The 25,739-nt window shown below is 32.7% G+C and overlaps 1 protein-coding gene across 3 annotated transcripts in view; it reads left to right on the forward strand.

The window, feature by feature from the left end:
• LOC106475973 (nephrin-like) overlaps positions 1-25,195 on the forward strand; it is a 40,086-nt gene extending 14,891 nt beyond the window's left edge. Inside the window, exons 7-12 of one of the 3 annotated variants that reach the window (XM_022381085.1) lie at positions 11,952-12,260; positions 16,044-16,160; positions 20,190-20,217; positions 21,693-21,766; positions 23,179-23,309; positions 24,261-25,195. In XM_022381085.1, the coding sequence (XP_022236793.1) occupies positions 11,952-12,260; positions 16,044-16,160; positions 20,190-20,217; positions 21,693-21,766; positions 23,179-23,309; positions 24,261-24,449 (848 nt within the window). In that variant the 3' untranslated portion in view covers positions 24,450-25,195. Of the gene's footprint in view, positions 1-11,951; positions 12,261-16,043; positions 16,161-20,189; positions 20,218-21,692; positions 21,767-23,178; positions 23,310-24,224 lie in introns of those variants that run through there. The other 2 variants (XM_022381089.1, XM_022381090.1) reach the window with 2 other exon arrangements.
• Positions 25,196-25,739: the final 544 nt, after the last annotated feature.

Here is a 25,739-nt window from a genome sequence, read left to right on the forward strand (position 1 = left end):
TTGTGAGTGCGAAAGAAATATTTGACGGATTATCTTTTATTTCTAAAAATATAATGAAAGTTCGATTACTAAATTTTGAGAGCTATAAATTTGATTAATGCTAAACATAATAAGTAAGTGGCTACTAATTGAATACACTTATAAACGTTAGAATATTTTTTCCAGATATAATGTTACTTTTACAACTAAGGTGCATCAGTTAGACTGTTATAAACACAAACAGCAACACTGTATCATTTCCGCAAAGTTGATTAGTGGATACAAGCTTAGGCAAAATCTAAAAATCTTTAATAACAAAAACTTGTTACAGTATGCTAAGACAACCAGCTAGAGTTTCAGTGAACAGATAAATATTACAAATATTATTATTTCCTGCACATTTATATATACATATACTTATAAATACAAGTTATATTATATACATAGATCCATCTACAAATATATAACTAGCATAAACAATTTCTGTTTATATCAGTATTAAGCATTTTACCTCTCTTTGTGCTTTAGGGATGTAAGGCATTCTGATGTATAATATATAGGCGAAATATCTGAGAGATATATTTAATTATAAGTTGAACATTTTCGGGGGTATGCTAAGTTCTATAGAAAATTTATAATTTTTACTTCGCTCAAAACAATATGGCATGCATGTATATCACGTGCTTTCTACACGCGTATTTAACATATCAATTTTTAAAATGTGTGTGCATAGCGTTTGTTTTCTTAATACAGAAATTCAGTCAAGGGAACTACTAGGTTCCCCTTGCCCTAGTTACTCACAGACGTATGTCAATCAATTAGATTATCACGTACATTATTATGTGGTGGAAAAATTCTTTCTACCAGCAAGTCAGATGATGTCCCAGGGATACAACATCCCTGTTTTGTATTAAGAGTGAGCATCAGTTACGTGGTAGCACCTGCTCCTGAGAAGGATGGCATTCTTGTTTTTCGTATGAAGTATTATATTTTCTCAGCCTAGAATAAGATAATAAGGATGATTTTGGATATTGAAATGTATATTAATTTGCTTTAAACACACTCAAGTAAAGGTACTTCTAAACACATCTGCTTAGGTTGTTTCACTGAGTAATGCGTCATATCTAACTTATTTCTTTGTTTCAGATTTACTTGAGGTTAAGAGAACTCTGATTTTGTGTCATCAAACATTTTCTAGGGAACATCCAGTTATTCTGTAGCTTCTACTTTATTACTGGCAGTAAAATCAGAGAACCTGAGAATATCACAGATTAGGTAGGAAGGTAACAATTTGGTGTATTGACCAAGATTTATTTATGTAGAGTGTCTGCTTTTCTCTTGACAAGTTTATTTGACCATGTTCTTCCATTCTCCTGCATTATTGAGTTGAAGTTTCGAATCTAAAGAAATGGCATATTTCATTAATTGAAAGATTCATAGTCGGGACAAAACGTTGAACACTGAGAAGCAATGACTATCAAAGACATTAGGCTTTTGCCAATGATGCAAATGTCCATGATGACTTTCTTGTTGTTACCACAGATCCATGAAGGAGAAATGTCAGAATATGATGCACTCAGAATGGCAAATAAGGTTCTCCTCCTAAGGTTTAATCTCAGTACACATGAGGCATGAATGTCTGAGAATAGCCATGGTTATGCACAGTATTGTGAGTAAGAAATCAAATGTGATACTCTCTACAGGAGTCCCAGTCATTTGCTAGCTAGAGTAGTTAAACATCAGCTCTGATCAATTAAATTCATGACAAGCTAAGATAAATTAGGGGTGGATATGTTACTAGCAGGTGTGGCAGGGGGTATATACTGTTGAAGATGTTTCTCTACAAGGAATATTATACAGGCTATACTGCTAAGGCAAACACGGGTCACAGAAAAGCATGAGAATATACTGAACCAATGAACAAGTTACTTCTAGTAACTTGACATTCTGTGACGTGAGGACAGAAATTTCACATTCATCCAAATGCATCAGTCTCTGTACAGGTGCATTATTCTGCACCCCAGTGTTTAGGACATCTCAGTCTGGTGCTGGCCAACTGTCTGTGAAAGGTTTACACTGAAACCACACATCACTTTAATAGAGGCTAAGTATATATTATTCCTGGCAGTTAAGGGTATGGAACAAGATTATCTTTACTGTTTCCTGAAGTGTTTCAGGTAGGAGGTCTCAGCCTGACATGGCTGGACCCAGGAACAGGTAACATAATGCCTGACTTTCAATAATATTGAGCATTTAAGTGAGTTACAGAATGAGATACAGTCGTAGCCAAGTGTTCAAAAGAGGGATTCATCAGAGTAATTAACTGCTTATTCTACCAAGCTGTACCTGTTTCATGGGAAGATGTACCCAATGGTGTCAACAGATTTTGAGGATATCCGCATCCATAAGGCTATAGAGGAGCTACCAGTGAGGTAATGAGGTTTAACTTGGGTTATACTCGAGAGAGATATTCTCATCATAATTGAGACAATTTATTCAGTTTCAAAGTGTTAATTTGAATATGTCATAAGAAAGAGAAAAGCCCACATCAGCAGCTGCTGTGCTTTGAACGACTCATTCTACTTAAGTGAGTACCTCATACCAAGCCTGAGTTTTATCATAGGAAAACTCACAGACAACACATTCTGGCACTGCAAAACAACATCATTGGTTTCCAGTGAAAAGTCAAGGTTTTTTAGTTCCACCCATAGTATTCGTGTTGTAGCCAGTACCACTGAAACCTCCACTCTGGAAGGGAGGGCTAAAACATTTGCTTTGGGTTTGGGTAGCAGTGTCATTTCAAAGTGAAATGTCTATGCCTTCCCATGTAGCAAGATAGACAAAGCTACCAGTATCAAATAACTGTACCGTAGATGCAGGAAAGTTGCAGCAAGTTGTTTCTACTGCTACTTCCCTTTTAGGAAACAAAGGAGGCTTGAGTCAGGACTGTCCAATGACATAGAGGAGTGTAGCAGGCAGCTTGTGCCATATAGTTTGGTGATCAGGATTTGGTGGGAGTTAGTATGTGCCTATGGAGATTCAAGGGTGCAAGAATTTTTGGTTGATAAAGGTTCTGCCAGGAAACTGGTTGATCATTCCATATAGCAGGCAATATAAGTAAATTCACCATTTTGGCCAGTTAACATTGACTTCATTATGACAAATGGTATTAGTCTAGACATGACTAATGTATATGACTATGTATAGTTAAAATCAACCACAGGATGAAAATATTCATCTCTGACCTTGGATCTGGCATTTGTTTATTAGGGATGGGTGTACTGCAGCAATTACGAGTCATTTTTACCTGTAAACGGATGAGCTGTGTTTTCATGGTCAAATATCCAATGTCAACCAGACCAGATCCAGGAACAATAGACAACATGAATGTATCTTGCACTGGGAATAACAGTCTCTTTGTGTACACAAGAGATGTTCCATGTTTCACTGTGGATGTGGTCTAATATGTCGGTGCTATATGGCACTGTGATATAACCAACACAACATAAAATGAACTGTTTAATGATGCCAAAAAGCAGGCATCGTAAGCTTATATAGTGATCTGACAAAAAAAAGAGATGAAATTCTGGTGTTCTGTAATTATGAGTAGTTAATTATCTAGCTTCCTGCTGGAATGGTCATTAGAATGACAAGAAAAGTGTAGTTAGCCAAATATAGCAGTTTTAATAATATTATTCATATTATGTTGCATTTCGAAACAAATACTTGCTTGCTTATAAATCTGTGCAAGCAATATTGATTCAACACAGCAAAAGAAGCTCAGTGACCTGTTTGTTGACTAGGCCAATGTATTTGTGGAACCAGAAGGCTTACTAAGTTAAACAGAAGTAATATGTCATCATATAGATACAGGTGGCACACATCGAATTGACTAACCATGTCACAGGTTTTCGTGAGACACTTGATATATATCTAGTGCCAAAACACAGTGAATGTCTGTAATTTTCAAAGAATGTCTGGTCATCTCCAGTAATTATTGTTAGTAAGAAGGAGGGCACACCAATCGTCTGGGTTAATTTCAAAAAGGTGAACTACATCAGTGCCTTTCCACTGCTATGGACAGATTAATTTCTGGATGCATTGTGAAGGATCTGATGGTTCAATACTTTAGACCTGCCATCCAGTCAAGTTTGGCTTTAAGAGCAGGGCTAAAAGGCTTTCAAGGCAATAAAGAAGCTATCTATGAGATTTACATTATGCCATTTGACCTGTGGAATATACCTGACACTTTTGAGGGATCGACAGAACTTACACTGAAAGAATTGAAATGAAAAACATTTCAAGTCTATGTCTATGATGTATTAGTGTTTACTCACATTTTGAGATAACTTATGAAAAGCTGAGAATGGTATGTCAGCAGATGATAACAGCAGGTTTAAACCTTTGCATCGATTGGGAATCAAAGTGCACATATCACTATATTTTTATGGAATAAATTAAACATGTAATTATATAAATTTTTTACCAATGTATGCTAATAATCATGGCATCAAAGCATAGGATATAATTTAAATCTTTATAAGTCTTAATTTATTAAATATAAAAAGAAATGTTTAAATGAATACTCAGTCTGCTGTTATCAAAGTCACGTGACTTGGTGGCACTGTGATTTCTCATTTATATATTTCTTTATCATTACAAGCACTCTAGATTGTTCAACCAACTATAAAAACGTTCTATAGATACTGAAAAGGTAGAATAAAACTTATCTTCTTCTTCTTTTGCCTTCCAGTGGCTTACAGGTACATCTGCAGACTTACAATGCTAAAAACCAGTTGATGGGCAGAGCACAGATAGCCAATTGGGTAGTTTTGTGCTTAATTACAACCAAGTCAAACCTTCTTCTTTTACTGAAATTTCATTGTATTTGTTCAATACACATTTACACACTCCTTCCATACTCTCTGTCTTTTAAGAAGTGTCTGTAATGTTTTTTTTGATATTGCTGTTGGTCATGTTTATAACCAACAGAAAGAGCATTATATAATATACAAGAATATTATATTTCTTTGTTTACTTTTGGTGGATGAGAATATATTTCATCAGAAAAGACTGAAATGTGTTAAATAAAGTCATTGTTCTGAGCAGCAAAGGATTTTTTAAAACATATTTATAGCTCAGTTAGAAAGCTAGATAAATTACAGTAGTCATTGTATAATCTAAGCAAATGAATGATATATTTTTGGTATTCTAATATCTATATTTAATATAGCTACATGAATTATTTTGTGACTGAACCACATAGTTAAAAAAACACAACCTACAAAAGCGAGGCTTCTCAAGTGCAAACCAGCCAAAAACTAAAGTAAATTTTAAATTTCGTGTTTCTTTTGTATGTTTTATATTATTTTAACAAAAGTAACTAAAATGCAAAAATTAAAAATTTATTAGGTTTTATAAGAAAATTTAAATTAAAAAAATTTTCCCATCTCCACATCTCATAACGCAGGAAAAACATAGTATGCAGTTAATACATTCATGATGTAAAATGATTTGTTTGTTTACTTGCTATCCCACCTGTTGATTTACTGTATATCATAATAGTTGGAAATAGTTCTTAGAGAAAAATCACAATGAAATAAAATGAAAGTAGTTGTGAAAAGTTATAAGTTCTAAAGCTGCCCGGCATGGCCAGGGGGTTAGGGCACTCGAATCGCAATCTGTAGGTCGCGGGTTCGAATCTCTGTCACATCAAAACATGCTCACCCGGTGTCCGGACTAGGACGATAGTCCTACTCCTGGATACTCACCATAAAAAAACATACGAAACTACTATTAGGTCTAAAGCAGTTACACTCCGCAATCATTCTAGAAAAAAGAAAGGTATTGTTGATTTTATCTAATATTTTTCAGCTTTTGGTACAGGCAATTTCTTTACATTTAAAGTTAGAGTTGAGAAAATAAGAAATAAAGTATATAGTTTTACCAAGAAAAACAAACTAAAGTTGAAACAAGAGTTGTATGAACCTGCGGGGAATTTCTCTCTCATTAGGTCATTAGAGATCACTATGGTATGGTTCTGGCCTCAACCTGTGACCAAACAAATCAGCAGTTTGTGGATTTTGCATTGTATTATTAACATTTTGTGGCCATCTTCTTCAAGAATGATACACTATCACCTGCTCTTCCTAAAAGCCAATGTACATTTTAGATGTATAAAGAAATTTGACCAAGCATTCCTCTCTGTAAAGATTCTTTAGTAGAAGTTCCAATGTACTGGTTCCATGCCAGAACTATGAGTTTTGTTGGATATTAATGCCAACAATGGAGAAATAAGAGCAATGTAATATATTGTAGATGCCAGATGGAATGGATCATATAATAGACATATACTCAGGGATCCTGAACATCAATACTGCATGACAAACGATAAACTGCTTCCAGTTGCTGTCTTCATCAAACCCTACTGACATTATGTATCTGTATGATTAAAAGTTCATCCTTCAGGTGGACCATGCACTGCTGAAATGTCTTATAAGCTTAAAACAATGTCTATTCATAAAATGTCCTGACCATTGACACCATAGCACCATTGAACAATATGGTAGTAGATTCCATGTATTCTATTTTTTATTGTTTCACCCACATCTGCTTAATTTTTACTTAATCATGTGAAGCCGGCGAAGTTGAGGTTAAACTGGATAGATGATGTACCCCAACACAATTTGGGTCTTACTTCCACCAGTACCTCTAAAAACCAGAGTACATTACATAATGACCCACCTTATGATTTGTGCCCCAGTGTTGGATGTTTGTATTGTGACTGCGACTTGTTTTTTTCTTCTCTCATGGACTTACAACATTTAATAATATTCCATCTAAGGTTTGGATATGCTGCATAACATTTGCACTATTCTTGCTATTCTCTTTTTTAATTTTTAGCTGTTCTAAATATATGGCTATATATATATATTAATTGATATTTGTGTGTGTGGCGTTGCACATGCCCATGGATATTACACAAAGTCATTCATCAGTGCTGTATAACAAAAATGGATCAATTACACTGAGACCACACCTATCATGCACATAAGAAGGACAAATATAGGATTTTATTCAGACATTAAAACTTGAAGTTAACTGATTACTGACTTGTAAACATTAGTTCATGATACAATGAGTCTGGTATTTTCATTAATGCTGAGGGCAGCATGTTTCAATTTCAACACTGGAATATTTAACAATTAGTGGATTTTTATGAAAGAGGTTCACGCTATGCTTGGAAGAAACCAGTTTGATCTGTTGTATATGTTGTGATAGTGATCGAATGGATCAAATCAAGATGTTTGTGAGTAGGCGTATTATGTGTAAAAATTTGAAATCTGCAAACAGTAGCTTATCTTATGCAAAATTTAAACTTAGTGAATTTAGTATTTTACTTCATCATAACTGAATATTTTCAATCAGGGAGATTGGAGTATTTTGACAAGCACACGGATGTATTTCAGTACAAGGTGCAGATGAAATGCATGAAGTGCAAACTCGGAGTGTATAGCTGAAGGCAAGAAGTAACATCAGTGCAAAGTTGCTTCAGATTTGCTGTGTTAATCATGTATCTGAAAGTAAACAAGTTAGTTAATTTTATGGTCAGAAGTTTGAGGTTAGTGCCTGTGTGGTAGCTGGTCTGTTTTGGTTGCTTGCATAAGAACAAGAGTTTGCAGTCTTTCCTCAAACCTTTTCTTTCCTGATGGGCCCAGAGCCCTGTTTGTATAACAGCCAAACAGTAATGAAAGGAATACGGATGAGTCAAGGGTAGCTGGATGTAAGTAAAACATGAAATTTTGTGAAGCCTGTGAAGCCAGGGTACAAGGGCATATACAGGTGAAAATTATACATTCTCTACAGCTAATATATATGTGAATCAATAGTTTTCACCATCTATTTCTAAAGGAAATTTAAGTACAGTCCATTAAAAATTTTTACCTACAGTTTCAGCCAAAGTTTGACAGATCAGAATTCAGTGTATTTTACATTTCAATCCTGAGATTATTATGTTTATGATTAATTTCTTAACCCCTTTGATTATTCTGTTTTCATATAGCTTTTTGATGTAAAGTTTAATTTTATTGCCTGTTTGTAATTAAGCACAAAGCTACACAATAGGCTATCTGTGCTCTGCCCACCACAGGTATCAAAACCCGTATTCTAGCGTTGTGAGTCCGCAGACATTCCGCTGTGCCACTGGGGGGCAAATTTTTATTGACAAATCCAAAAGCTACTGTAAAAGATTGAGGGCGACTATACCGAAAGCTCTCTAATATGGAGATTTTTAAGTTATCTCCAAATACTTCGTGGTTTCCAAGACCCAAGAGCACATCTGGCATTTGGCCAGGTAGAGTATGAGAAAGATATAACACCTCAAGAATTATTTGGCACAGACTCAGAATACTTTTGCAAGATCAGAGAAGAAGTTATATGCCAGAAGACCATGGCTCACTGCCCTGGAGGATATGCTGTATGTCTTTTTAACTCACCATTGCATTATTTTATTTTTATTTTCTATGTTTTCATGTATATTTAGGGTAAATATTGTAAAGTAGGGTATGTGTCAATGTTATTGTATATTTACTGTACAGATGCATGTAGTTGTTATTCCTTATTTATTTTGTGTATTATCATTGTCATTTATTTTCTTTTTCTGAGAAGGGATTGTATTTATGTACTTATGTACATTCTTGTGGCTGCTTGTATGTATATGCAGACATTTGATAAACATTATTGGTTTTTAAAATTTAGTTATGTAAGAATTTAATGTTATTTTTTATTATTGTATAGAGACCATTTATTTTGTATTTTTGAATGCGTTACTTGACTTTTCCTCTTTAATATTGTTATATGCATTTTCTAAGGGAATTATTTTACACATTAATGACAAAGGATTAGGTTGCAACGTAATTTTAACACATCTTGTTTTAGAAATTTTCTAGTATTTTATGCTTTTCGTATTTTAATATGAGATTTATGTTTACAAGGGTTTGTGTGTTTTGTATTCTGCAAATGTTGTTCTTGAAGCTTTGATTTGTTTTTAGTGGTGATTGCACTATTTATCAATTTCAATTTATTCTAATATTGTCCTTTAATTTGTAATGACGTTTTCTAAACAAAGTTGTATATTCAGTTATAGTTGTTTCTATAAAAGAGCTAGTGTTTTGAACGGGTGAGAGAAAGTTATCCAAATTGCTTGACCAATACCTAAATATTTTAATTGGTTTTAAATTGTAAACTTAGGAATAGCTGGGTTAGCCACAGGGCAAATGGAAAGGAGAAATGTGTAGTATGGAAGGATACCATGTGTTTACAATCTTCTTATTTACTATAGAAATGTTTAAATTTTTGTGTGCATACTGTTTGCTTTCTTATTGCAGGGAGCCAGTAAGTTTATATTGTCCTAATGACTCACAGAACTAGGTTGAACTAGGGTGTCACATTTACTTTTTTGTGGAAAAGGTTTCTGCAACATAGAACATGTTGCACAGAAATAAACCGTGATATTCTTTTCTGACAAATCAGGCGATGACCCAGGGAAATATAATTCATTGTATTGTAATGAGAGTGACTGTTAGTTACGTGTATAGCGCCTGCACCTCAGAAGAATGGTATTATTGTTTTCTGTATATAATACCATGTTTTCTTAGCCTATAATAATATAATGTGATGATGTTTAAACACAATCAAGGAAAGTTGTCACCAAATACACACGAGTTAAAACGTTGATAGTATTTGTTTGCTGGAAATATATATTATTTCATTTTGTATTACGTTGTGTTTAGTCTCTTTCTTTAGTTCCAACTTAGACGAACTAAAGAGAACTCTGATTTTCTTCACAAAATTTTTTTGATGAAACCCCAGTTATTCTGTGACTCATACCCGATTGCTCGCAGACAAATCAGTGAACGTGAGAATACCACAGACGTATAATATATAACATGTTGCGGAGGAATGCCATCTATTTACAACTAAAAAGTTACAAAATAATTTTTGTTTGTTTCTTAGACATATCTTCTGTTAAATGACCATGCTTTTAGAAGCATTAGCTCCAATCGTTTTTAATTTATTATTTACTCTTTTTCTTGCTTCCTTCACAAGGCGAGTTCTTATAATAAAGTTGCTTGTCGTGTTTGAACATCAATAAAGTCCGTATTATTTGCCACAGAGCAATAATTCTTTCTAAATATTATATCGAGTCCGTGGGGAATATGAATTCGTGTTCAATGGAAATGGCACCAGAGTACACTATACTTGCACCGTATGGGCACATTTCGTGCCAACGATCCATACCAATGTAATAGACAGCTGTACGAAACTGACAATATTCAACATGACTGCTTCCTTTCCGATAGCATCTACCAAATATATTAACATAGCAGGTGCACGACAATACACAAATGACCTTAGGTATTCCCATTGCTATAAGTCAAATTAGCCATCCGACAGCATGTAATAATGTCGAATATTGGATAGGTTCTTTCGGCTATCTATCACGTTAGCTCAAGGATTCAGGTATAGATGTAGCGCCCTCTGGTTATCACGGATTGCTGTTTCCCATTGTCTTCCTCGGTATATCTACCGATAATTATTGCTATATCACGAATAGTATTCATTCTACTGATGTACGAAGAAGCAAAGAAAGTAAAGCATCGTAAGCAGTTTTACAACACACATTCTAAACGTAAAAACTAAAATAAAATAAAACATTTCAGATTAAGTGCATTAATTTCACAAATAACTAAAGAATAATCTAATGATATATATATTTTCAATCATCGTTCTATAAGCAAAAGATAGCTGGAATTAGTAAAATCAACAAATTCAAGTAATGCAGTTAAGTTGAAAGTATCATCACATTTATGAATGGTTCATTCTCACTTCATTTCCCTTTTAAATTTCTACTTTGAATTGCGTGTGCTGAATGATGTGCTCATTCTACAGTTTGGCATACAGTAGAAGAAACTAATTTCACATCGTTAGATATTTATTAATTGGTTTTCATTGTTTGCTTATAAAAGATTGAGAATAATTATCAAAATCCACATGTTCACATTTTATTATACCTTTGGTTCGAATTTATATATGTGTACTATTAGAATGAGCCCACTGTGTTCACAAGATGTCATTCAGGTCAACAAATAAACAAATTATTATAATGTTACTGCCCTTAACGCTTAGATATCATTGGTCTCAGATGTATTGAATGCGCATGATCGAGTGTATAGTTTTAGCTAAAGCTCAAGTATTTTAAAAATAAGAAAGCGCGCATGAAAATAGCTAAATGTACTTTGCGATTAAACAAACGATTCCAAACGATACACACAAGAAAATGTATAGGACATTAAAATAATTATCGTATTTGGTTTATAGAATGAAATTATCCTTTCTGTTGGCAGAACACACAAAAAAATCAGTATAAAGTTTCACTTAATTTACATTAAAATAATTATGCAAGTTTTCATGAGGTTATCATTGAACAGTAATACACTTATAAAAGAATGTTTTGTAGAAATCGTATATTTATCCAGGGATAATCTCACGAAAATTGTATTGAAATAATTAACTTTAGATCTTATAATTGTGCCTTAAACAATAATAAATGTGATCAAGCATCATAATAAGACTTTAGTAATTTTAATTATATAACAATTGAGTGTGTCTTACTTGAGTCTTTGTATCAACCGTTTGAGATATATCTGAATAATTTATATAACACCGAAGCTAAAGAACCATAATCCTATTCAGTGTTTTGTCGACTTTTAAGCTATTTACCATTACTTTAATTCTCTATAATTGGTTAAAGTAATGCATCTGATCTGAGAAAATACCTTTATGCTTAAATGGTGTAGGATGAAAGCACTTTGGATTCTTTACTTCATTTTATTGTAATTTTGTTTCTGTCTGTCTGTTTAACAAAATGCGATTTTTATTTTTTTACGCATAATATATCATTAATATTTCAGGTGTTCCAGACCCTCCACAAAATTGTACTGTGGTCAACAAATCAGAATCTTCTTTCAGAGTGGAATGCTTAGAAGGCTTCAACGGAGGGCTTGAACAACATTTCATGATAGAGGTTCATGATAAATACCTCAAGGCTGTTTTAGTCAATATAACAGCAAAGAAGCCTATTTTTCTGGTCGATGGGCTATCATCAGGGAAAACATATACAGCCAAGGTTTCTTCAGTTAACAGTAAAGGAAAAAGTCAAGCGGTTGTGTTGAAATTAGACACCCTTCACGTTCTTGAAACTGAAACACTAACACATAAAGGTTAGTCGTTAAGATCATTGCTTGCTGATTTTTTTGGTAAGCTGTCTAAGTGTGCACAGTGTTGCAAGTAGTTTTTCTATAACTTCAAACTCACATATATTTAGTCATCCAATGTAATAGATGAAACGTAACTATAATATGTCGGTCAATCCCAATATTCATTGGTAAAGGAGTATCCCGAGATTTGGCGGTGGGTGGTGTTGACTAACTCCTTTACTTTAGATTTTCACTGCTAAATTAGGGACGGCTACTTGGAGTGGAGATGGGCGCCACCAGGTAAAATCTGCCCGAGAATCACCGATGTTGCATCAGCATCTAAGATGCTCCAATGGTCGGAAGCGGCCTCGTGACTCAAAGAAAAAAATATATAGTGCCACGAATAATAATCTTGTCAAAGATTATTGTCATGAAAAATAACCCTGAAAGAAGTTCCATAAAATCAGAACAAATTATATATTTGCTGATTATGATATTGCGTACAACTAATGTTTTCGTGCTTTCTTCAGGAGCATTTCAGAAACTTGTCAAGCATGCCCTGCTCTCACAAAGGGTTTCATGGTGATTACAGTCCTCATTATGTAGCACCATTATATCCCCAAAACTCTTACTTTTATGCGAGACACAATCTACGTTATGACAAGTATCAAGTGCAATTTGCTTCAAAAATATTTCACCAACTGATAATAGTCGGAAGTATATGCTAAACAGTACAATTCTACTGAAAATCAAACTGGCTTGTTGACTAAAAACTTTCTTTATGAGCTCTGCAACATGTTAATTGTTATAGGCATTTCGGCACACAGACACTTTAGAGGAAAGTAATATTTTTAACATACAGAAAGTAATTTAAGTCATAACACCTATCAAGTATCATAGTTGAATTGTTTCCCTGCTTCCATCCAGATTCAGATTTGATCATCACTTTAAAAGTTGATGAAAGAGCTTTCGTTATTGTATTAACATCGCGATCGAACGTCATGACTAACATGAATCCATTTATACCAGTGTGTACTGAGAATTCTTGGAGGTGATATACGGTTTGCGTATTCTAGTATCTCCATTGTACTTACATTTATGAAAAACACATAAGATAAATCTGATTGTTGGAGCCTATTCAAGCGTCTTGTATTCGATTTAGTCACTTTGACATTCTAAAATTATTTTTGGTGGTGATTTTCTCAATTTAAACAAATGAACATTTGTTATTTTCTGATAGAAATTTCCCCTAATCCGAATGATTTTCTAAAAGTTCTCGATACTATTAAACACTATCTTGTACAATAGCTCTCACATGAAAAATCACTGCGATCGTTTACCTGTTGATTTATCACAATTCTCGTAGCTTACGACCTCTCTCCTAATTCACGACGTTTGGGTATCTAGCACACACTTCTACACTACTAATATACCTATTTTGCGAGTTTTTGTTATTTATACTCACTGAATTCTCTTTCATAACATACTATGGAAGAATTTCAAACGTATAAGAAGTGTCCAGACAATTTTGGCAAGCTTTAAAATCGATATTGTTCTCTCTAAATCAAGCATCAGTAAGTAAAGTAGTTTAACACCGATATATTTTATATGTAACATGTACTGTATTAGTTTTAATAGTATAAAAAGTTCATTAAACAAGTTTCTTATTGCAACATCCCCATTTAACAATGCGCTCATTTTTTGAATTAATGTTTTGTTTTATGTATATGCATTTATATTTAAGTAAAGAAAAGTTAGACGAACATCTCAAAATGTTTATTGTAAGTACAGAATTAGTATTAGTGTTGTGGTGTCTATTACTTTGAAAAAGAAAAAGAAATATATATGAAATACTTATGAAAAACTTGGAAGTAGAAGTACGATTGGAAAACACGTATAGATAATATTTTCTTTAATTATATATATATATATATATATATACTTATTTTTGCAAAATATACCAAAATAGTATTTCGATATTTTTACTATACACCATGAAATACAAATACATTTATGAATATTGCTTTTAAACTTTCTTTAGCTATTTCCATTTATTTAGTTACTCTAAGTTTCATAGGTAAATTGTTTTCCAAATTTCTAACTTAACCTTAATACACCTATATACAATAAAAACCTGGACTTTCCTTCGTTAATCATCTAGGACTTACTTTTTATATTCAATAAACTTATTAAATTTATGTAAAGAAAAAATGGTATTTCTCACTGTCATTATTTTCTGATGATGGTATTACTTTTAACAGCTTTGTAAACCTACACAAAGAGGGAAAACGGTTATTTTTTAAATTTAATTATCTCGGATTAAAGTTGATACCTTTAAAATTTTAATAAATCTTCATAAAGATAAGTTTGAATTTTTCTATGATGACGAAGTTACTTTTATCACCTTAATATGCCTGCGTAGAGGAAGGATTTTTAATTATTTGATAATTGAGATTAAGGTTCTACTTTTATTTTCTGAGTAAACCCATATAATTTAACAGTTTTTACTTTTTAAGGTCATTATTTTTTAAGGAACGATCAAGTATTTATTTTTTTCTTGTATAAATTTGTGCAGTCAATTATGACCCATAACGAACAGCATAACTGTACTTAAATGTTTTATCAAATCAAATTGTTCATTAAATAACTTTTTGCATACAATGGTCCATAGGGAAATAATCGTTGGTACTTATACCTAAGCTGTCATTATTTAATTACAGGGGCATCTAATGACTTCCATATTTCATGAGTAATGTTTTTGATAATTTTTCTTGTGCATAAGTAATCTTCTCGCATTTAGATTATTTTAATTATAGTCGTAAATATTTGCACTTGATAGCTAGATATTTAAGTGCCCTGACGTGGGTTTCATTACTTTGAGCCCCCTAGTGGCACATCGGTATGTTTGCGGACTTATGCCGCTAGAAACTTGGTGTCGATATCCGTGATGGGCAGAGCACAGATAGCCCTTTGTGTAGCTTTGTGCTTAATCATAAACAACAACAATAACCTTAGTATGTATACAAGACACTTTTAGACGTAGGCACTAGAGATTTTAACACATATTATAAAGTTTCATATTTTTTCAACACTTGTAACAATTTAAGTATACCTGTACTTAGGTAAGCTTTATGAATCAACTGGAAATACACTAACATGAAATTCCTTAACTTATGAAAAGTATCTTAACATATTGAAAAAGGAAAAAATGATTTGGTTACATGCTTCTGTGATTGAAAGGTTTCGTAAGATGTGTTTTGAAAGTTCATGACTAGAGCAGTTACTTAGTCTATGCATTTAAAATACCACATATGTTTCCTATTATGTCATTTTATTAATAACAAATTATGATCTTTGTTTTGATGAATGACTGTTTTATCTTTTTTTTTGTTGCCGTAACTAATGCTCTTATGAAACCACCGCTATCAATTCAGTTTAAATGAACAAAGTATGTGCTTTATTCATTCTTTTGCGAAGTATTGTTCGTTATGAATACTGATAACTTTACGATTAATGATATTATAACAATGAAATCGTAAAATACGTGTAATTATAGTGGTTATGTTCGATCCACTATTTGTTGAAACGTGAATAGCAGAATAATACAGATATAGAACATACGTTTAAATTTCGTTAAATATACTTCACATTGTTGACTGTTACTAAACAATACTGAGAGTAAAATGTTACAGTTATCCTTTAGTGTTTTGTTTTACACGTTAGTGACACAATTATATATATATATTTAAAAAAATGCTTTATTAAATCTGATATATTAAAACACTATTTTATCCCTACTTTTGACAGGTATACAGTGGAACGTGAATGTAAGCCCAGTGCTTATCATCCTAACTGGAGTTACCGGTGGATTAATTTTAGTGATCATCATAATATTCCTTACTTTGAGGTATCGTACAACACACGGTGAGCTATTGATCCATAAATTATATTTCATGTTCTTGTATCAAGATTCTATAATTCATTTTTTGTATGATAGAAACACCTTGCCTCCAATTTAGTACCACTTACTGCGAACCAATTGAAAATATTCTTGGTAAGAGGTTCCCCCTTTTCAGACATTTCTACATACACGAACACTAATATTTTGTATGAGCAAAATCCAAAATTCCAAAGGTAACTGTATATAAATTCTTAAAATGAATCTTCGTACGAATCAAAGATTAGATTACTTATATTACATTTGGCGTTAATGAGTATTATAATATTTTTCTTAAAGACTATTTGCTTTCAATATTTTAACTTGTGCTAGTTAAAATATTCATGGTATATTGTTTAAGGTATCATAGAAAACTATGACTGGGTTTAAAATTTAGAATACTTTGAAAGGCCTAAGATTTTAGAAAAATAATCTATAACAAAAGTTGCGTATTCAATAAGAATATGTAAATAGTAACATATTTATGAAAAACATTATGTTAGACAAACAATTTTTTTTATATTTTCTGGAAACCCGTGCTTTAAATAATTTGCTCTGAAACTGTTATACGTATATCCAATATTCTATTTTTACATGTAATATTAAATATTAAACTGAAAATTATAATATAACACGAATGGATGGTTATGCATGGGATATAAACAATATAAAAATCATTAACTGAGTAGCATGGACCTATGAATTGACGTAATGTCTCAATTAAATTTATTTTTCGAGTTAATCTTTAAATAAGCCACGTTTGTTAAAACTAAACCAAAAATTTTAAGATTTATTTTTTTATGAGATAATGATTTTAAAATCAGCTAATACATTAAGTTCGTTATTTAACTTATTATAATTAAATAAAATTTTTATGAAATTTCAAGCGTTAATAATAGGCAGTTTAATGTAAAATATCAAAGAAAACGTTTCAAAAGTGAAGAATTTATGTCGTTGAAAAACATATACAGTGAATGAAATTGATGTGTTATTTTCGAATAATTTCATGAATACAGAGAGTTAATCCATTGCACTTTAAAAAAAAGCTACTTGTATATGCTACAACGATGTGTTTCGTCGCAAATGCGATTTGTGACCATTAGACAGTGCAATCCGTTACGGACAAAAATATGTGTGGAGGATTATTGATATCCTTTTCCGAGGAATGATATTTGTATAACAAAATAGCTGCAAAAACTTAAGAAAATTCAATTTTAAGAATAAATCTCTGTAACAAGTGAAAGCATCTGTAATAGAAGATAAGCATGGCCATATGAGAATGTAAAACTATTTAAACAGCACCTGGCAACACGCACGATCGACTGCCGCTACTGTTCACAGACTACGGACGTTCAAGGAATTCTTCCACACAAAAAATGGTCGTAGATAATTTTTACATACCCACTCAACTAATTCAAAAGATACTTCACAGACTTCATATTCTTTTAAAGAAGCATAACTCATAATTTCCCAAGGTGACCTCAAATACACTGGTGGGAGAAAAACAAACTACACAAATTTTAGGAAAAATACACTTTTGTTGGATTTTGTTATAGCATTTGACGAGGTTTGGGTATACCTGAATGGATTCGACGAAAACACAATTGTTTACCTTTCAGAAGGCGATATGAACTATTCTTCTGCATGAAACAGAGAACGTAAAGAAAAATTATAGTCGATTCTATGATTGCTGCAGGTTTCTCGTATAATGAAAAAAATTATCTTTACAAAGTGCATAGTAAAGTGAACGTGAGCTGTAGTTATTATCAGGAAAATGTCCTGAAACCAAATGTAGGAGATATACTAGATGGCGTGGTTTTCTTCTAGCAACGGAGAGTGTATTTGATGTTCATACTTTCTTCTCTAACAGCATAAAGTCAACTGGCTGCGTACCTGTGGATTTTTATATATTTGCTTAAGTATGATTTTTGAAGTCAACAATCATATACAATGGTGTGTCTATGAAAAGTTTTTCACGTTGTGTAGTTTAAGACTGCCCTCGCCTTCTTTACAGAGGCTTGTTGTAGCGGACATTATGTTGTGAGGCAGTAGTACTTTAATCATGATCATCAGATTGGGCAATCGATGACTGACTGTCACAGTTGAAACAACTGTAAATTTCATCTTTCCAAAACCAGTTTAGAATATATCTTTAGTATGCTATATTTAGGTATTTATTTCTAAATTTTCGTGCAAATATTCTGCGTGTAGTTAATGACTCCTTGTAAACCAAATGTCTTCAGGTCATAAATACGTACTAATCTTGTTGCTTAGGTAAGGGTTATATAAAACAACAGCTCTCTCATGGAAGCTTATACCAGTTTAATTCTCTGACACAGAAACATGTATAAGGGGTTCTCTCCTTTTTCTTTTGGAAAATCAGTTAAAGCAGGTAATCTAAGAATTGTGAGATACCGCACTCGAAACTCTACGTCTGACTTGAAAGCATGGTATAACATTATTTTTGCTTCTGTCCTGTGCGAATGTGATTATTCTTTGCCCTGTCTTTTCCCCGTGTGGATGTATTTGGGAAATCTTCTCTTTGTCTAAAAAGGCAGGATGAGTTCTACCAAATACCCGAAGCTGGCCAGTAGGTAAAGACACATTCATTGTGAATAAAATATAATATTTGCTCATTTGTCTTTTCTTGTTTTCCTTTGCTGTCGTAGTACATTGCAACTATTTGCATAACATGTCCAGAATGTGCGTTTTACAGATATCAGTTGGATATCACTTTCTCTGAATACTCAGGAGCATGTAATATCGTTTTTATAAAGTGCGATTAACCCTCCGAAGATGTCAAAGTCAACGCATGAAAGGATAAACTTGAAAGTTGAGAAAACTCCCTGGGCTTTACTTAATTTTCACGATTCAAAAAGTGTTCAAGCAGAAACAATTTACAATATAGGTTGTCTTTGAATCATGAATGTTTACGTACTTGAAGTGAACTCCTAATAAAGTTAATTGCATCTACACCTTTGAAAATCAACGGAGTGAAATGAAATAAGTGAGTTTTAGTTTTGAGATAGTATCTTAAATAGGGGATATATATGAAACTTTGTGTTCGTTCTAAATATTTTATTTTATAGTGTATAATTTCCAACCTCATTAATTAATTAATTCTTTTAATGTTTTTTTTTTTCACCAATTACACGTGATACATCATACATTTACAAATAATTCAAACTATAACAATATCGTTCTTCTTTGCTTCTCCTGCTCCTCCATTGGCTCAGCGGTACATCTGACGACTTGTAGCGCTAAACATCGGGTTTCGATAACGAAGTTGGGCAGAGCACAGATACCCTATTGTGGAGCTTTGAGTTTAAAAACAAGCAAAAGCTTTGACTCTTTACTATAATTTTCAAAAATAGGAATAACATTTAATAAAACTATTTATTGTTTTCTCAAGCACAAAGGGGCTCTGTCCGCCATGGGTAAGAAATCCGATTTTTAGTGCTACAAGTCCACAAATTATCCGCTGAACAAGGTGTTGGGAAATAACCATTAAGATCAAAATCATTATCGTAAATAAATACGCATCTGCAGTAAAAAAGGTTAAAACTAAAAAGAAAAAAGGATTTCATTATGTAATAGCTAAAATCCTGGAATTAGCAATTATTTTTGTAAAACTATAAGTAAAGGTAACTTCCTCACATCTTGTATACCGGTTTAACCAGTATAACTGAGAAATGTCACAATCACCTGCATAGTATTAAATTATTGATTATAATACAATATGCTTTATGTTTTTCTTAAAAACAGACAAGTTATTTTGAGAGGCTCAGTTTCTGTTAAAAAGCTATATGAGCTAATGTATTCTTCCGTTTCAAAAACATTTAACGAACTTTAATTAGTTTCAAACTACCGATAACATTTCATAAGATGATTTATTATCTATTCTTTAAGATATTTAAAATATTCGCAGCAAAATGTTATACAAGTATAATTATAATATATGCACACCACATAATCATATAATATACTTTTATAACAATGTCATTTATTTTCAATAGGACAGCATTCAAAGGAAGGAGATCTAAAGTAAGTATAGATTTTTAAATGCAATTTTTTGTTATAAAATAAAACCTGATTTATGACAAAAATCTTGTTGATAAAGAAGATTATACAGAAGGTTTAGTAAGCTATATTAAAATATTGGGGCCTCAACACGTCTTTATGGTCCATGTCATCATGCTCGGTCATGCCTTATCTGACGACCGTGCATCTTGATAATAACCCTGCATCGTAGCTGCCACTGTAAAAGGCTCCATCGTAAGGATGTAATGCAGAAACCACACTTCTCCCCCATACATGGTTTTTAAAATGTTCTCTAGTGTACAAGATTGACGGTTTCCGAACGTCCGTTTCAACAGTCTGATCTCACAAAATCCAGGTGACTTCCTTGGTATGACTTCGTATGGAATAGAATGAACGCCATTTATAATCTCCAGCTGCTTGAAGTATACAATTGTTGAACAAGAGGTAAGACTGGAAATATTATCTGGTTGAATCTTTACCCTGTTGTCCTTGTTTTCAGACCGAGATTCTTCTTGATTATGTTGCATACTGTTGCCTGCACTCGTGAACAACTTTTGCTTCCGAAATTTGTGTACGTGGATTTGCTCCTATTATACTTTGCTTACCAGGGCTGGGTAACACATGTAACAGGACGTGGATTTTCTCCTATTATACTTTGCTTACCAGGGTTGGGTAACACATGTAACAGGACGTGGATTTTCTCCTATTATACTTTGCTTACCAGGGTTGGGTAACACATGTAACAGGACGCGGATTTTCTCCTATTATACTTTGCTTACCAGGGTTGGGTAACACATGTAATAGGACGTGGATTTTCTCCTATTATACTTTGCTTACCAGGGTTGGGTAACACATGTAACAGGACGTGGATTTTCTCCTATTATACTTTGCTTACCAGGTTTGGGTAACATATGTAACAGGACGTGGATTTTCTCCTATCATACTTTACTTACCAGGGTTGGGTAACACATGTAACAGGTCTGTTTCTTGATGGTTCTTGTACCTTAAATTTATTCACATTTCTTTGTTTTCCAATATCATTTAGTAGAAGGAATATTCCTGTCTTGGGAATTCTAAATACCCGATTTGAATACATATTTATGATTTAATTGTATGAATATTTTGCGTCGCAAAGTGATGTTACACACCATTTCCAAATCAGATACATTTTCTGTGACATCACACTACATACGAAAATTCAAATAATGTAAAAAAAATGTTGTTCTGATACATATTGGTTCAATGAGACATTATATCGTCTGTGGTTGTCACGTGACATGCTGATTTGCTTATTCAAAATTGTTTTAATATAACATACTAAACCCTGCATAATTACAAAACATGGTTGTTAGATAATAATATCTATTTTCATATTGCATTTTGCAATTTTAACATAAGCATCAAAATATCATAATAATATTTGTTGTGAATAAAAAAAAAGTATGTATAATGATAATTATCTATTGAAACGAATGTAGGTCAAACAAGTACGACCAGGCTCAAAAGCACTTTGCATCTTTCTCCTCACAAAAGTGCCCGGACATTATTCCAGGTAGGGGTTTGAAGACTATAGGTTGATATTATGTATACTGACTACATCATACAATTTTTAATTCCCGTTATATATTTATCTTATTATCTGAATGATATTTAACAGTTTTATTACTTATATTCGATTCCTTAACATTGATATCTTCAATTTGTTAATTCATATTCTTTTAAATATTATAATTATTGTTTGGCACACATTAAACATTTTGTTTTATGCATGCTCAGGACTCATGTAATATACTGAAAAGTATGCAAACAGTTTAAGATAAAGCACTGTTATATTACTAAAATACAAATATGTGGTAGTTTCATATCTAATCAGTAGTTAAGATGTTGATTGCATAGGTTTTCCGAAGTCATAAGCATAGTATTTACAGTTGTCAAATGTAAGCTGACAATCAAATATAAATATTGCTGCTCTCTCAATTTAGATTGGCCTGGCATAAATTGGTGGTTAAGGTGCTCCTCTCGCAATCTGGGGCTGGCAAGGCCTGATGTTTAAGGCGCTCGACTTGCGTGTCTGAATCTTATCACCAAATATGCTCCCCTTTCAGCTGTGGGAGAGTTATAATGTTATGATGAATCTCATTTTTCGTAGCCCCACCTCCCCCAGAGGCACAGCAGAATGTCCTCGGACTTACAACGTTGGAAACCGGGTTTCGATATCCGTGGTGGGCAAAGCACAGATAGCCCTTTGTGTAGCTTTGTGCTTAACTTCAAACAAAACAAACAAACACTTTTCGTTAGCTAGCTGCCTTCCCTCTAGTATGTCACTTATAAATTACAAACGGCTAGCACAGGTAGCCCTCGGGTATCTTTGTGCGAAATTCAACAAACAAACAAACAGTTTAGATTAAACTGATTGCTTTGTAAGTGTGAGACTGTATACACAGTAAGATTAAGAGAATTCACATCACATGAAATACTTAGAAATAAATCCAAGGACATAGCCCCGGAAAAGGTGTCCGAGTGTGTGTGTAAAAACCTCTACAAACTGTCATAGGGTATGCCCGAACCGTTAATGTACTGAAGCGCATTATCAGTAAGAAATACTATTACCATAGAAGGAAGAAGTGGTCCAAAGGAAGCCTGAACTTTTCAAGTCGAACGTAACCTTAATACCGACCAAGGCTACACAATACTGATTTTTTGTTCATGTTAAAGGCTTTCAATTTAAGTTTATTAGCAATTAACAACAAAATTACTATATTCAATAAATACATGATAAATAATTGAATTGTGTACATAATATATATCATTGTTTATGTCTATATATATTACCAAAAATTATGTTCTCTGTTTATTTTTCATACTTGGTTATGATTCAAACAGCAGTGGCACTGAATGTAAAAGATAAAAAAGTGTAGTTAGTTATAAATTTGAACAATCATGTTTTATTTACTTATTTGTCAGGAGATAACCAACTACCGGACTCTAGTACTTACGAAGACATGAAAGACGATTATGATCCGCATGTTGAAGATTTGTGGTCACCAAAAGAGAGAAAAGAATCTGATAATTTTAGTTCTCGAGAATTTGAAATGGTAATTACTTTCATTCTTCATTGACAATTCTAGTAAAAGTTTTACTATTCCAATTGAATAAACGTTTAACACACTCTTGTATTTTTTAGCAATATTCCAGATCAAAATACAACATATTTACAGTTTATCTATCCTTCTTGCCAAAAAGATTGGAAATAATATATATTTTTGGTAAAGGCTGTAAAGAGTTAAACATTAAGGTGTCCAACTGAGAAAATACTATGCCATTTAATACATTTAAATAAAAATATTTCAATATAATCTATCACAAATTCAATTATTCAGGGAAGTATTTTAAACAAAGGGCCTGACATGACCTTATAGTAAGCATTCCGGGCTTCGAGTGAAAGATCGAAGGTTCGAGCTCGTAATACACCTCTGAATACGCTTCATACTTTCTACTGTATACATGTTATAAAAGTGATGGGCCGCTATTCTGTTAACAGTAGTTGTGTAGACTGTTAAAGCAACCTATTAGTCGCCCTCTCTTTGTTCAGCAGCTCTAGCTTAGGAAAGGCTAACCCTAATCTTGGAGGTTTCTGACCTGTCTGCTTAATTTATGTGTTGCATAAGCTGCTGTTCAGGTTGACGATACCAAATATTTTCAAACTAAACCTTAGTAACTATTGTAAAACATTAATTTATATTATTGATATCTACTAAAACTTGTAAGTCTATATTAAAGGATATTTCATTTGGGTTTATCTGAATATAATTAACTTATAAGCTTATTTCCCTTCAGGATTTCTCAAGACTTGTTTAACAGTAGCATTAAGATAAATCGTAATATCAAACAACGGTGCACGGTTGCATTACATACACTTAGCATATCAACTGGTTATTCATAAAACAAAGGGCGTGTTTTATTGTATTTCATTATATCTATTTCTGATGAAAATACTTTTCTGTTGAAAGGAATAAAGCCAATAATGTATATCTAATACACAACAGCAAGTTTCGCCTTGCCATTCAAGCCCTTTGGCAACAGAAGAACATAGTTTGTTAAGAAAAGAAAATGCTTGGCCCCCTGGTGGAAAGCAGCGAATTGTGGAAAGTCTATCTAGACCTGTATGTACCGGACCGCTCTGCGACATAGACCAAACAGAACTGTCTTATTTAACAAGGCAAACTGATGTCTGAATATTCTTCCGGATACGTGAAATTCAACTTTACATTGCGTTGAGGAATGGCTGACCAGCATGGCATTATTTTAATGATAAAAACATGCTTTAGAGTTCAATACATATGATTCCGCTGTCAAGGTATGGAACGAATATAAACCGGTAGTTTGACTGGTGAGATGTATCTTTAGTCCTTCGTTAATGTTATTCTGTAAACTGTGAACTTCAGATGGTAAGAACTAAAGACTATAGTTATATCTGTGTTTACTTCTAAAAGTCCAACGTAATTATATTAAACATCACTTTCCATTATCAAAGTTTATCATCTAGTTTTAAAGTAAAACAACATGATTTATTTAAGCCATTTTTACGAAAGTATATAACTTGGATGTGAAACATTGTGAATTATTTGAGAACATTATCCTTATTGCTTTTTATTTTGAACATAAAAACAGAAAAAAAATAGTTTGCTGCTTACCGGCTGTTTTTTCGCTCAGCTCTTTTAGTCGTCTATGTTTCTTGAAGAGGTCGCCAATCGGGCAGGTTTGAACATATTGAATTCTGTTTTCATAGATGATACATAACTACATTATATGTGTGTATGGGTACATTTTCTGTGTTTTATCAATTTTTACCATATAAAGGTTGCTTTTGTGAGAGCTTTTTATGTTTGTTTTCAAAATGTTCAGCAGGTTTTTGTCAACGTAACTTGCTACAAAATTGTAAAGTAAATTGGATATCGTGTGATCATTTGTATGAATAAAATATTTTCTACAATGACTGTGAGTTATAATACTTAATATTAAGAAATAGTAAGACGGAAAAACAGTATTTGATAGAACGTATTTCACTAAAGTACGATATTTTTAAATTAAATATTTATATTTGAAATTATCTCATGTGACGATCATTAAAATCAAGCTCTGAAAATGAAGAGTTTATGATCAAGTAACTATGTGTTTCAGTTTTCAAAACATTTATGCAAACATTAACACGTAGAAAGTATATATACTGATTTAACTTTTATTCTGTTAAAAATCATGATCGTCATAATGCAATAGGCAGAAACGAGAAAAACAGTCCAGAAAATTTCTGGTCAATCATAATAAAATACTGATAACTAAGGAAATAAACTAATATAACAGCGATGATCCCGTTTCATAGATCACAGGCTCTTCGGATAAACTTACTATTCATGCAGTTAAGCATAAGAACATAAAAAATAAATCACAAAGATACACATATTTGAATAAAAACTTCTAGTTATCTTTGTATTTTCGTCTCTCCATAGTACAGATTTGTTCAGATT

Source organism: Limulus polyphemus, unplaced genomic scaffold (assembly GCF_000517525.1).
Source record: "Limulus polyphemus unplaced genomic scaffold, Limulus_polyphemus-2.1.2 Scaffold151, whole genome shotgun sequence".
NCBI classification, from domain to species: domain Eukaryota; kingdom Metazoa; phylum Arthropoda; class Merostomata; order Xiphosura; family Limulidae; genus Limulus; species Limulus polyphemus.